The sequence below is a fragment of the Labrus bergylta genome, chromosome 22 (assembly GCF_963930695.1).
Source record: "Labrus bergylta chromosome 22, fLabBer1.1, whole genome shotgun sequence".
NCBI lineage: Eukaryota > Metazoa > Chordata > Actinopteri > Labriformes > Labridae > Labrus > Labrus bergylta.
This window is the reverse complement of record NC_089216.1, coordinates 10,500,605-10,516,093: the sequence shown is the minus strand read 5'-3', so window position 1 is coordinate 10,516,093 and position 15,489 is coordinate 10,500,605. Positions and strand designations below refer to the sequence as shown.

At 42.3% G+C, this 15,489-nt stretch overlaps 1 protein-coding gene across 1 annotated transcript in view; it reads right to left on the bottom strand.

Moving 5' to 3' along the window:
• The window catches only part of LOC110003601 (adhesion G protein-coupled receptor L3), a 219,866-nt gene that overhangs the window by 135,195 nt on the left and 69,182 nt on the right, over positions 1–15,489 (bottom strand). Inside the window, exon 4 of the mRNA XM_065950385.1 lies at positions 139–352. Within this exon, the coding sequence (XP_065806457.1) occupies positions 139–352 (214 nt within the window). The remainder of the gene's footprint in view (positions 1–138; positions 353–15,489) is intronic.

Below are 15,489 nucleotides of genomic sequence, written 5' to 3'. Positions count from 1 at the left end.
GTGGAAAGTAAGTGTGGGGCAAGAAGGACATACTATTATCAAGTTTGAGATGACCATCTTTTAAGTGTTACGTTGACTTTACAGTTTATCAAAAAGTGTTCAGGAGCTGTCAAACGATACCCCAAACTGTGCCCTTACCTTTGTGACATGATCTTGTACGCATCTGGCAGGTAACACCGCGTGTTCTCCATCTGCGCCGGGTCCGCGTCGCAGATCTTGTCATCGGTGCGGCCGTAGTTGGCGCTCTCTATCATGATGACGTCGGTGCCTGGGCAGCGCAGCTCGATGGGGTAGCTCTCGCATGACAGCTCCCTCCTCACAACCGCCATGGGGATGGGTGCTCGACTGAAGGCTGCAGAGGGAAGAAGAACAAACAAAGAGTTGTTTTTAATTGCTTCTTTTTTTACCTCCCACTTTTATGGTTTATGGATTTCTGCACTTGCATTCGAACAACTTCATCCAGGATTTAAAAAAAAAAAAAAAAAAAAAAAAACACAACAACACTTTTGCACTCCTACAAGAAAACACAAGAACAGATGGGAGGACGCGCAATCTAAAAGGTCACACACAGAGACATATGAGATGAGGTTGTCCACCCTGGTCTGAAGAGTGTGGGCGGACAAGACGCTTGTTGTTTGGTGTGGGAGGATGAGCAATACCACAGGGGCCCTCGAGAGGCAAGGGGGGGGGGGGGTTGTGGAAAGAGAGCGTGCGAGATTGACACAGATCAAACATAAGGAAATAGACTCGGTGTTTGCATGCTCGTGTGAGAAAAGAAACATTCATTACACGAGCATTCAAGTGAGAAATTAGAGACAAAGAAACAGAGCAGAGTGTGTCTTATGTAGATTGTAAGTATTCCCCTCCAGAGTAGGCTTCTTTTTTTTTTTTAAATCATAATAGCTGCTTCATGCTTTGTCCTTTTTTTTGGGTGACACAATGCACTTCAGTTAGCTACACGCAGACAGGAAGCAGAGGGTCAAAAGGTGTTCACAGTGCCTCAAGCCAAAAGCCCAGAGCCTGGCTTGGCAAAGAAATCCGTTGTTTACCGCAGAGCCAAAATGGCCGGGAGGGCTAGTGGCAGCAGTTCGGAGGTTGCTGTTTTCCCTCTCCTTGCCACAGGCACATGCATGCACGTTCCGCAGAGAATCACACTTTTTGCGCACGAGCAGGGGAATGTGCACTTTCTGTGTTTACAAGCGAGGATAGAAAAATGGGCGAGGAACGTAAACATTGGCCTGAGTGACCGCAGAGGGGGGAGTGTGATTTTTATCAAATCCAGAGCAGAGCGTGTGAGCCGCGAGAGCCACCGCGAGACGATGTGCAGCACAGACATTCATCAGGGAGGACGGATAGAAAGAGGCGCAGAAACGAGGGCTGGAGAGAGAGTGTTCAACGTGTGAGACTAGACGGACTTTATCACCTTAAATCAATATTGTGATTCAAAGGCACGTTTAAGCTTGGAAACAAGAAACAGAAGAATATTTCTTATGTAAATATGTGCAGAAGAAGAAGATTCTCTGGGACTCTTATCAGATGTTTACACTGATAGGCAGAGAAACATTCAGCATTTAAGTACTAATACGTGGACCTTGAGTGAACTAACTTTGTCACATGAAGAAAACCATGTATTGTGGTTTTAGAGCGAACATCTCTGCTTTCCTTCAGATTTGTTTCGAGCAGTTAAAAAGATAAATTGACTTTTTTTCCGCTGCGTTTTGACTCACATGGCATTTTGGGTGTTTCCCAGTTCATCCTGGTTCTCTTAGATTATCCAAGTTATCCAAAAGTTAAGTGTTAGAGACAATTTAGAACCATATAACCTTTGAGTGTTGATAGAGAGGTAGTCGGAGCTAAAAGAGGAGCGAATATTTGACCTGCTGGCAAGCAATATAACTTTAAATCTCAGCTAATATAAGTGTTTATAAGTTGGATATGTAAGCTAATGTTTGAGAAAAGAACAAAGGTCGTATCGGGTCAGCTCTCCATGGAGCTGCACGCAACCGTTTCGCCCATGACCAGTGACTCCATGAGGCTTTGACAGAAGAAAAGTTTTTCCATGTCAGTTTTAATTTACTGTTGTTTCACATGTGTTTTCTAGTGCGCAGGCGGCGCTTGCTGTGGAAACACGATGAGTGGAAACTGAGGCATGAGGCATGAGAAGGTGTTCACAGACGAGGACCACGTGGGCCACTTTTGAAATATCCATTTTGAAACGGAACATTGTAACGCTTTTTTAGATCAGGATAAATCATGTAGAGTCAAATGTCACACTACTCCACTGATGAAAAAAAAAAGAGTCATGATTTGAGTCACCCGGGCACAGGTGTTCATCAAACTGCGTTCCTGTGTGCGTAAACGATCTCTGACATTTTCATTTTCTTTCAAATGTCAGCCAGGTTCCACTTCTAATCTTGCCCTGACGGTTACCAAAAACTGATGAGACAACAGAAAGGTGAGGTGCAACAAACATGAAAGGGACCTTCAGCACTGAATCACTTAGTCTTATGAATCCATCAAACCCAACACCGTAAAGCTCGCTTTCCACTGAATCATCACAGATTGGAATAATTGTATTTGTTCTGGTGATGAAAGCCATCAATTATCTTCCTCTTAATGGTGAGATTTATTCCACCCCCTGAGAAGTATCACTCTGAAAGAAAAAACACCAAACTTCTTTGAAAGCGACAACCATGGAGAAATGAAAGAAGTTGGGTTGACTTTGGCAGGTGCACTTAGATAAATGACAGACCCGTAATTGACACTGAAGGAGGAAGGTTGATCTTGCTTTGATTAAGCACTTCAAGCTTTTGTTGCAATGTTTTGTCTTCTTCTGAGAGCACTGCGAGTGCAGAGAAAGACACAAAAAAGCCTCTCAAATGCTTCTGAATAATATGAATCTTGATTTTTTCGTTGATCTGTATAATGTGCCGTGCCTTGAATCCTTTAAAAACAAGAGTTCAAGTCAAGCCTGGATCCTGAAAAAAGAACACAGAAGTGGCGAGCAATGACGGCGTCAACATGGGCACCAGCCATCCCCTAATGTAAGCAAGCCAACGCATGCCAGCCATGGCTCGGATTACCCGACCAGTCAACAACTGTGGTGTAATTACATTTGTGCCCGGAGGCGGTGATTGATAGGGCTCATATTTCTCTGGTTTCAAGAGCCAGCATCCTGCCCCGCTCGCACGCATCGCTGTGTACCTGAACACATCATCGACGGAGCTATTGAAAATCTAAATTGTCTTATTGAAAGTCCTATCTAAGTTCCATGTTCTTTTCAATCCGTCTTCCCCTCTCCAGATAATACTTTAGAGCTTCTTTTTTTTTTTTTTATATATGCAGTGTGTCTCTTTTTCCCCTCTGCAGATTCTCCCTTGATAATTCCTCCGTCAAGCGCAGAGCATAAAACTGTGGGGAGGAGAAGAAAAAAGAAAAAGAAAAAAGGAAGAAGTAGTTCGGGGTCATGCCGGATGCTTTCATTACTTCCACACTACAGAGCAGTGTTATTCATCAGGATGCTCGCAAATGACATAACTCACAAATGAATATTTCAAAAAACGTAATTACTCACCAAAAAGGGCAACGGAAAGGTCAGGGAGAGAAATGTTCATTTGGAAAATGTCGCTCCCCCGCAGAGCCTTTAAAAACCGACTCCGAGGGGGGAAATGCTTTTGGAGTTTGCATTTTTTTTTTGGGGGGGGGGAGGGTTTAAAGTGAGAAAAAAAAAAAAAAAGAAGCTCACTTTTGCTGTCTACAAGCAGAGCTCATTCTTGGGCCAGTCATACCAAGTAAAGAGCAATTACCTTCTCAGAACCAGCGGGCCTTGAAGTGTACACGGAGCACAGTAACAATGACATTTAAAAGTCATCATTAGTAACAAAACAGGGGTCTTCGGGGAGCTTGTATTGCATTTCATCTCCCAAGAAAAACATGTCAGGGAGAAGGAGTTAAGGTCAACCGCCGCACGTAATTACAATGAGTCCAAGTGAGCGGACCAGCGTCCCTCGGATAAGCACATGTCGAGGCACTTGTGACAGCTCTCAACAAGAGAAACATGCTGTCAGATCATTTTTCAGGCTTTGGCTTAAGTGTTTAAGCTCAGACACAGTGGATAATTTCCCAATAAATAATAATGCTCTCTCGATTAGGCAGCTGGAGAGTATGGAAAAGGGCCAAAGACGTTCCCAGAAATGGATGAAATGGATGTGACTATGAAATATTTGAGTTCTTCAAAAAGGAGGCTCGGTTTGTGTAGCAGATAGCACTAATACAAAGAGAAGTGAAAGTGTGTGTGTGTGGTGGGGGGGGGTGCGGGGTTGCATCTAAATGAACTCTGACTTTATTGAATTAATGGAAGATAGATGGAAGAGAAAGGGAGGAGACGACAAGGAAGCTGATTCAACAGATCAAATGTCTCTTTCTCCACTGAGAACCGGCCGGGTGGGTCCGTCCCTCAAGAGCCGGTGATTAATTAGCGACTGCATCTCGATACCGTTATTTGATTAGACCACCGCGAGCCCGTCACACCCACTTCCTGGTTTGCAATGAGGGCTTTTCTAAGAGGGTCAAATAATAAAATAAGTAGCTTGAAGGACTGCTTTGCATTGAGAGGGGAAGATCTGGTTGGATTGCAACCCGAGGAATAATGAAAAAATAAAAATAAAAATGCAGCATTTTCAATAATTGATGAGGGATTATTTGTCTTAATGTGAGAAACAGTTCAGGCAAATTGTTCTCCCAAGTAAATTACGTTTACATATGGCCCAAGGCAAGTGGAATCTCAAAGGCTTTTTACACAAGAGTGCAAAAATTATCCAGGAACTGAACTGTCAAAGAACTCTGCAGATGCAGCACGGAAGAAGAGAACAGCATCAATAAAACAGTGCTTTTTTTTTTTTTTTTTTGGTGCATGGGGCAATTTGAGGATTGGAATTGCTGCAGACATTCGTGATTGCATTGCCAAGAAGGCCAAAAAACTTGCAGGAAAGTTTATCAGCTGGAAGAATTTGGCATAGTAAGGCTGTTTTTTTTTGGGGGGGGGGAACTCAAGTAGCTGTATGACAAATAACACCTCTACAGTGATGAATCTATTAGCCGCCCACGAGAACCATCTTGACGAATTCCTCAAATCGACTTGATGCCTTCTGACAACTTTGACCAACGATCCCGCTAAGCACAATTAGCATTACTCATTATGACAGGAGCCAGATATCTGTTCGCTGCTCTGCATGAACGAGCCATTTGTTTTTGCTGACACGCATTTGAGCACATTAATTGGCAACGCGCCGCGCACTCGCAGAATCCAGCAGAGGGGAAAGAGTGATGGCGTTTACGCGCGGGGCGGGCGACGTGCAGACGTGGAGTTTAGAGGTCGTCAGTCAAACTGCCCATGATGCTTCGGGCAGGGGGGGGGGGGATGAAATGATCTCCTCAGTGTTAACAAATTAGCACAGAGGGAGGACCAGAGACAGTCAACCTCCTCACATGGCGATTATTAGATTTGTTTTTTTATGAGATGCCGCTTCCTTCGACTTCGTGAAATAAAATAAAAAACAGTAGAGTAGCAGTGCATTGCCTTTTCTTCTTTCGCTCTGTGACAACGTATTGACACAGCTAAAGTTAATAACTGTGACAGTTAATAAATTGGCTGCTACAGTAGACGGAGAGGATTCTGCAGAGCACAGCAACTCCCCCCCCCCGTCAACCCTCCAGCGTGATATACCTCCAGCAGACAGTAACCTCATGTTTGTGCACACACAACTAACAAATACAAGTAGCGTGCCGTCACTCCATAAAGGCTTGATTCACATACTGAGAACACAGGGGTGAAGTGTCTTCTTTCCATCAGGCAAGCACTTTCATTTAATTAATCACTACTTCAATTCATTAAGTGCATAGCCGTGGCAAGGAGAGAGAGAGGGAAAAAAAAAAGAAAAGAAGAGGGTACGGGGAAGGCTCCCATCATGGTGTTAGGTTTAAAAACTACTTCAGTTTGCAGCTAACAATGTTCTAGCTACTTTAGGTCGAATCCTCTTCAGACGAGTCAAAATCTGTGATTTCTTTCAGTGTTGCTTGAGAGGCTCAATCAAGAATTTGATTAGCAACGGACTTCGTAGACAACGGCGAGCGCGGGGCATGTTTTAATGTTATCGCGTTCCTTGTCACCATAGAAACTCACTCTTCACCTGCCAAGACGCGCGCTGCACAAAAAGAAACACAAATAACGCGCTGCTGCTTGATAACACTCCATGCAGCATTCACGGGGGGGGGAAACTAATTCGTTTGGAATATACAGCTCGACCCGACAGAAATTTTTCAAAGGGGAGAAATGACAACTGAGTGACGACACCCATGACCTAAAAGCTGATCACATCGCACATTCTGTATTTAAAGTGACACATCGCTTTTGCGACTTAGGCACACGGACACAAGGCGCCAATCGAAATTCGCTCGTACTCTCAGCGATGAACCGTTTCATTAGCTTGCGGCGGATGTTTGCTAGAACCTGCGAGGATTAGCACGTTCAATAAACACGAACAGCATGGATGGCTCACCTCGATTTGAAATCCTTTCTTCTGTCCCACAGATATTTCAATATGCATTTGACCCTGGAGATGTCCTGAAACGCCTCATTCTATCACTCAGGAGTGCGACATCCACTCTTCAGAAGTTTCACATGAACGATGTGGTCAGACAATGTGGAACTCTGGATTCATCTAAACAAATCAAAGTCCTAGATTTACAACAGCTGGTTTAAAAAAAAAAAAAGAATAGAAACTGTGGAACAGATTCAGAAACATACTTTAGCTGCTATTTCAATGTTTTTGTGATCATTTTGACAAAGCCTTGGTCATTACCCAATTTTCCTTTCAAACTGTAAACAGAGCAGAGACGTCGGCTCTGTTTCATATCAGCGTAGTGACAATTTGTCAGATTTTGTCCAAGCCGGAGGTGAGTGTGCGGCGCTCCTGACAGCCAGCTGGGCTTTGTTCAGCTCCCGTCATGTCTGATACCTACCGTATTCCCCCCCCCTCCCCCGCGCCTTCGTTTCCTACTCCCTCCTCCTGCACCTCTTATTCCCCTTTTCTTTAACCCACCTACAGGAGCCAACATTACTCAAGAGAGCATCTCAGCCAGGACTAATGCACCTTGGCCCCCACCTACTGTACGATGCCTTCTGGGCTAAAATGAACACAATCCTCCGTCACACACACACACACACACACACACACACACACACACACACACACACACACACACACACACACACACACACACACACACACACACACACACACACACACACACACACACACACACACACACACACACACACACACACACACACACACACACACACACACACACACACACACACACACACACACACACACACACACACACACACACACACACACACAGCTCCCAGAGCAGACATGACTCAACATGCCCCTGTAGTAACACATGCCCTGATAGTAATTGAGGTCAAAGAAAAGAAACAACAGCCCGATTTTTCGGCTTGTGCGAGCGGGGGGGGGGTTGGGGGGGGGGTCTTTTCCTCACTCTTCTTTTACCACACATTATCAGATGGTATTGCCTAACGGCGCACTGGAGGCAAGAGCGCGGCTAAGTTTAGCATGGTGAACTGAGACAGACTGCAGAGCAAGCGCTCTTAATCGGAACCTCTCAGGAAACGGAGGCTGTTCAGTGTTCACACAAGGAAAACACTGTAAGACAGGGGCCAGGGAATCAATATAGAACAAAGTGTGCGTCTGTTCGGAGGCATCCTGAAGGAGCTATTTTGGTATTAGCACGTCGGTGTTACTACTCGTAGATTTCAGACATAGATATTTTTTGAGCCAAAATTTGACAATAGTCTTTTTTTATACATAGGAAACAATACTCCAGTTACTGTTGCAATATCATTATTTTGGCGATGGGGGGGGGGGAGGGGGTGATGGGAGACTACAGCTCAGGGAAAGAAGCTCTTCCCAGATGGTAGGGGGACAAACAGACTGTGTCCTGGGTGTGTTGTGTCTTTGCTGATGTTGGTTGCTCTCCTTTTGCAGGCGGCCAGCATAAACAGCATGCAGGTCCGGTAGCTATCCTGTTACCACCATCGCTGCAAAACTGTATCCAAAATGTGTGCTTGTAAGTTATTATTTGAATCCATTGCATGGGATCATTTGTACGTTTAATGATATATTTGTAAGTCAATCTTACTCTTGGAAAAAAAGGACAGTGGTCAAGCAAATATAGTGTCACAGTAGCACTGAATTCAATGTAAGTATCAAAGCAATATACTTGCAATTTTCAAACACTGGTAGCAGATATGTTTATTATTCAGCATTTATTTGGATTCTCACTCTGCTTAGCACTAAATTATTCATCTGTTTTAGTAAAACTGCTTAAAGTAATATTTGAATAGTTTCCTTGTAACCACAGTCAAACCACAAACATATTCAAAGTCTTGTTTATGAAGTCGTAGGCAGTTTGTATTTAAAACCAGCAGGAAAACTAATGAGTTCAACTTCTTCTTAAGTGATATAAAACAACGTTGGTGTGTGCCTATTTTCTAAATTAGTTATTTACAAAATGTTCCAATGAGAGATGTAACACATGTACTTTGCGTTCATTGTCACGCTGTATGTAATGCACACTCCTGTATCTAAAGGACGCTTCATTCATGTTAACACTTGACTGCACTTCATTTATTGCCACGGCAACACAGCATTGTAAAGGCTCCCATAACGGGACATACAGCACTGACCAATATCAGAACACCTTAAAATGCCTCCTCCTGTGATGAATAGGAAACCAGGCTGTCTAAATGGGAGGTGGGGGGGGGGGGGGGGGGGGGGTTGGATTATTAGAGGTGTAATAATGGCGCAATGGAGGGCACACATTGAGCTGAACTCCTGCTTAGCTCACAGCTGTCTGCTTTGGCACACCATATGAGTGTGTCTGCCTACAACAGCAAAACACACACTTTAATCTAAATCAATAGTATGTACAATATGGCCAGTCATTTGCTGCAGGCTGATAAGAAAATATATATATTTTTCATCTTAAAAAAAGCGGCAGCGGAGAAGACCTAGCAACACAAGTTACATAAAACACAATATTGGTTGTTGATGAAATATTTTGTTCCTTTTGTCACAAGGAATGAATGAAAAAAAAATGCGGCCTCGTTTTGGAATTTGCGGTTGTGGAATGTAATTTTCCAATTTCTCGCAGTTTGAAGACAAAACCAGAGAAGCGTCGCTTGCATTCACAGCGTCCTTGTATGAACTGGTTTGCCTTGTATTTTATCAAAAGTATTCCCCGCACACGGACTCTGTGAATTACATTTGAGTGATTCGTCTTTTTTCTCTGCTGCAAAGCAGTTTGGAAATAAACCCAATTCTCCTTCTACTACTGCAAGTGTGTTTTTATTTTTTTATGTTTTTTTTTTTTTTTTTTTTACTGCAGTGAAATATCCGAGGGGCAAATAGCATGAATTAATACCAATTACAGCTCGGTGCTGTAATGTTTACTTACATAATGAAGAACAGGAAATTATTTAAATGACTAAATTAAAATGTGATTTCATGCATAAGCATTTGTTATAACAAAGACATTAGTTGTACATTATTCGTGCCAGTGGAGCAACTTTTTCATGGCCAAACATTTTCACTCACAAATACAGAACACATGCATAAATGTTAGTGCAATGTCCTAGATTTTACCACACACCTAATGGATGATAAAAATATGTTTAGCATAAGATACACATCAAATCCCTAAACTAAATACTTGGGAACTGTATGACTAGATAACAAGGAGATTAAATAGGAAAGCCGTTGGGGGTGGGGTTTGCCCTATATACCATAAGAACCCAAAGGGGGGTGCAATCTGTAGCTGGGTGGCATTACCAGATTAGTTTGTACTTAACAACCCCTTTCTTTTGTTGATTCCTATGTGGTTTGTTCATCCTTCACGTGTGTGTGTATGCATTTGTGCTCCCTTTGATACATTATTCATTGGGTGGAGGGTGTTTTTTTTCCCAAGGGGAATATTTCTATCTAATACACCTACGCGCAAGAACCGTGACACCGTTCAAGGAAGACAATTTCTAAATGAAGTCCTCTGTTTGCTGTGTTTCTCTTCATACTCCTTGAGCTACAACATCCCTGAAAAAAGTGTAGCACTGATTCAATTTGATGTCAAACCGCTACTACAGTCCCAGGCTTTCATATGTCCATACATCTTCTTGTTCATGTAAAAATGTGGCTTTTATGATTAACTTCTATACACTCGGTTATCTGTTTCTTGATCAAGAACTCCTTTGATGGCATTTTTGATGAATCAAAGGTGGTGGGTTGACTGGTTACAACTTGTATTGGGTTCAGCTGGATGGTTGTAAAATGTTCACATTTAAATCACTTGAAAATGATATCCAAACAAAGGCCGAGCTCAACGTTTTACTGCTCATGAAATATACTCTGGATGCCAATATGTCTTCTCCTTTTGAATCAACCAAATATCTGGTGTTTTTAAATGTAAACACATTTTCATACAGCTGGTGCCATTCTTTTGCAAAGAGTTATTGTCAAATCAGTGAACTTGGCTTGGTTTGAGATAATACAGGTCATTTCAAAGGCCATTGTAGTGCTCAGATTCTGCACATTTCTTTAAAAAGGAAGGAGTTCTATTTCAGTAGGATGACAAAAGCAAGAGATAAACTTGTAGCAAAGCACAGTAAGCACTGGCACACCAACAGTCAAAAAGTTGAACATAAAGAAATGAGCAAAGGGAGTATGTGGGTGACATCAGGGTAAAGATGGATTTGTGAAGAAAGTGAGGGTGGAAAAGTGGGATAAAAGTTGGAAGGACAAGAAAGCAGGTAAAAAAAAAGGTGCTTGAGAAAAAAAAACAACCTAGTGTTAAAGATAGAGGTGAATGTGAAAGCAACGATTCCTTAAACCACCCACGGAGTGTGAAGTAATCGCATTCACATGTGCGCAATCACAGCAGCGCTGCTGAAATTAGCCTGGGTGGCTACGCTGCATCTAAGACACACAGCCACAATGATCCCCTTTGATCGTGTTTTTTCTCCTGTATTTAAAGTGACAGGTATCAGACACACGGTTATTGTGTGGAGGTAATGAGGACTGAATATGTATGAGGCAAGATGTACATGATGCTCATGCTTTAAATCATCTGGCTGAAGAATATTTACAAGTGGCAGATTGGAATTCGACAACGAGTACGAGAAGCATGAAATAGGAGGGGATGTAAGATTTCTGGGAACACATGGTTTCACACAAGCAGGTGTAAAGCTGTGATGCGTGACACAATGTCACATTGAGACAGGTTTACACCTCCGAATTCAACTAATTTATCTGAAAAACCTGTTACAGGAGAACTTCAAGCTTCCCTGGTTGCATGCATTAGTGTAAGTCCAAACTTTTTCTTAATTTTTTTTATCTCCATAAATGTGTGGAGTCAAATTGTCAGCTTGGCCAGCCGGATGAACCCAACAGGGTGCTTCATAATTTCAATAACAGATTGGTTTTCAATCCCTTTGCTTAAAGGATTATGGATCCATCATAACTGCATTAAATATGTTCGTCTTGTAAAGTCATTTTTAACATATAGGTAAGTTTATATGGAAGTATCACCATTCCATTTCATTACTGAATGTTTTATGATTCTGTTAAATAAAATGACATCACTGACTTTACACATGATATTTTGTAATACATGATATTTTATTAGCAACGTGCTTTTGTTGCCTTTTTTGGTTCGTTAGTCTTGTGATTCGGCATCAACTGTAACAAGAAAATCAGTTTAGTATTGAAAAAAGTCATTTCTAGAGACCAGGTGGGGGACGAGGGTTTATGTATGTTGTGTCAAAGGGATGGTATTTTTAATCTTTAAAGGGCCATGTGGTGAAAAGGTTGGGAACAACTACTCCAGGTGATATTAGCAGGAAGTGTATTGATGCCACAGGGTGTAAATCAGTTAGCTGATTAGCAGGCTAACTTGGACATAAAAGCTAACGAGACTCATCCTTTATGGCTATAAGTAGTTCTTGTTTACATGGATAGAAGTCGTGAAAATCTGGGTTAGGGTCGACGATGTGGCAAAGCCGTATTCTTAAACATGATTGGGAAAATTGTGCTGCGTTCAAACTGCACTTGCACCCTCACTTTCTAACCCATTTGACATATTCATGACTTCAAGAATTGGGCGCTAGACAATAAATCCAGACCTCCCAGTCAAAGGGCCACCCTTGGGATATTCACCATAACCCTGTACAAAATACCCACCATTGTGTTAACCGACAACACGCAGCTAAGAAACATCTGCAGTGGGACCATAAAAAAATGGCATGCCATATTGTTTGATGCCGTCGCTCGCTGTGGAATGACATCGCTCACTCTGCCGCTCCAGTTTCAACCCATTCCTCTGTCCATCTCGTGGCAGAGAAAGGAGAGTATTATCACAGTGAAAGAGGATCCCGCTCTACCCCCCCACCTCCTCCTCCTCCTAAACCCACCAACAAATGAGGGGCAGTGATCACGGAGGCAGCATGCGTGTATGTGTGGGTTAATGTGTGTGTCGGGAGTGGGAGGCAAGAGGGAGTTCTACCACTGGGGAATGTGCACCTGCAATTTTTCTTATTTGACACAGTTGGTCTTTTGTAGGGTCTCAGGCACAACAAGATGTCTGTGAAAGTTATGGCTTCTGCCCTTTAACCCAGACTCCCCCCGCACCCCCCCAAAAAAAAAGAAAAAAAGAAGAGACATCTCCATGATGGTATTCTCCATCTCAGTTTGGAAGATTGTGTCATGAACTGGGAGGAAATATATTCCACAGATGACACGGGTGATCTGTAGCAATTCATACATAAAAACATGTATATCTGAGGGCTGTCAAATGTGACAAGCAGCAGCTCCTTATGGGAAGGGGAACATGTCTTTATGTCTATATGTATAATCAATTGGGTTCTTTATTATTTGTAATGCAAGTTAGAAATGATCTTCAACTTCAATTAAAGGTACAATCAAGATATTAGATATACAGAAACAGCCATAAGCAGCAGATGTTTGTGTTTCAGTTTGTATCGGTGTGACTGAGGATATGTTTCATTTTCTGAGAACAAGAAACTGGAGCTAAGTTGTTAAATCCTGAAAAATGTTAATAATCTCTGGTAGTGTAGGTATCTTTTTTTTTCTTTTTTTAGGTTTTTGCCATATTGATTAAAACTACTTGAAATGAGTCTCAAATGGAAACATGACTAGTCTGTATCGGAATTGTTTTGCCATTGATAATCTTGTTTTTGGCAGTGGGAAATGTATCATCTCACACCTCTTAAAAGATAACTGCGGTTTATTCAAAACTTTGGTCTTATGTCATAGATGAGGTCATCGTTACTATCCCTCATGATAACTTTCTTTTCACCAAGTTAAGAGCTTTTATCCAAGACTCTGACAAGACCGTCAAAAATAAGTCGTTCACAAATGTTAAAGGGTCAAAAGTGTTTCAGAAGAGAAAATAAAAAGACTGTTCAAATGATGTCCCTTTTGACTTTCCATAAAGGATATATTGTTTGCTTTGGTTTTCTTCAACCACCATCTAACCTTCACAGCTAGATTGAGCAATTGAGTTGGTAAGTTCAATGTCATTATAACTCATGTAAATGATGTTTAAAAAGTAACAATAATATTACCCAAGTGGTAATAAACCAGATAAGCGGAGAGTTAAAGGGCTTCGTCGAGGAGTATATTTGGTTAGCTTATCAGTGATCCACAGCCTGGAGTGACGACTCCTCCCATGTCTGACAGCTGTGGTGCGAGTCAGAGCCGAAGCCGTGCCCTCTGAGTCGTGATACTGTACATCTGCAGAGGATGCGGATGGAGCCCCATAAGGAAGATTTGTGTTTCTGTGTGTAGGAGGGCAAGGGAAGAGGAAGATAAAGGCAGGGAATGTGTGTGCATATCAGTGTGTACTGTGAGTGCAGTACATAAAATACATAAACTACAGTGTATTTTCCATCCTGTATAAAGCGCTGGAACTGTAAACTACTTGACCTTGGCTTTCCTCCAAACAAGGAGGCAACACAGAAGAGCTATCACTATTCGTGCGCTATCCGTTCCCTTCTCCCCTTCCTTTTATTTTAATGAGAGCACAATTAATAAGGAAATGGAACGGCTTCCCAAAGGAGGCTCCACAATGGAGGCCTTCTTTTGTCAATGGCCGTATTGAATTCCCCTACAAGGCCACTGGGCCATATTGAAGGCCATCTCTAGTATCACCCAAACCTTCCCCACACCTTCACCACCACCACCACCTCTCTTTTCTTCCTCCCTCTCCCTTATCATCGAGGTCTCATGGGCTAATCTGTGCCACAGTATCATTTGATCCTCACCCCCACCCGTTCGCTCTGAATGCAGACTTTACAATTCTCCATATTGATTTGCTGCGATGAAATCACCAGTTACTGTGCATGCTTGGTTTATTCAATGACAGAGCAGTGGGGAGGGAGAGAGCAGGGTCATAAACAGGCTTACCCGTAATTGTCCTACTGCGTCTTGTATTGAACTGTATTTTGAAGCAATGATGAAAGAGCTCTACTTTTTCTTTGTTTCTGTATGAATACATTAAATAACCAATCAATTGCGTATGCTTTTTTTGGTTTTCAATTATTCCCTTTGTTGGTCCAATAAAGATGTTGTCGCTTCACCCCCGTCCTCTGAGCTGTACAAAAGAAGCCACCTTAATTTTCCTCAGCAGCTCTGTAATGCTCCCTTCTGCTCCTGTAGCACTCGACAAAGCCTCCCTCACTCAGCAAACAACACAAGGCTATGATAAATAATTTCTGACAAATGCACAAACGAAAGAAGGGAAGCAGTCGTCTGGGTGTTCTCGCTGTACAGCTTAATATTAAAGCTAAAGAACGTGGTCTAAATTTACAAGACTGATGCCATTGCGACGCTTCACTGTTTCATGTAGTGCGTCAATCTCGGCACATGTAGCACACGCTTAAGTCGAAATGCAAAGCCTCTTAGAGAGCTTCACGTGTGTCAATGTCATGAACAAATGACAAAACCACGACAACTTGATCAAAAGTCTCTTAAAGGTCAAACACGAAGATAGCTAGCTAGCTAGCCATCAACCTTGTAGACACTTGTAGTAAGATTAGAGTTAGAGTACCCCCAGGACGCGTTACCCTAAAGTTAGCTATGCACAAAGACTTGAAACAGCTAGCCTTGCATGACCAATGCTAATATTGAAGCCATGCTAACTTACCCTTATTGAATGATTTAAACGACTGCATTTGATCATCTCCCAAAAATCAAACTGCAGCCACTAGTCCACTGTTTATTTACGCTAATTTGTGGCTAGCTGCTACAGCTGTTAGCTTCAGTCTCAATGTCTTCCTGTATTTCTTTGTTGCATTAGATTCATTGAAACGTAGCATGTAACCACCAAAGACAC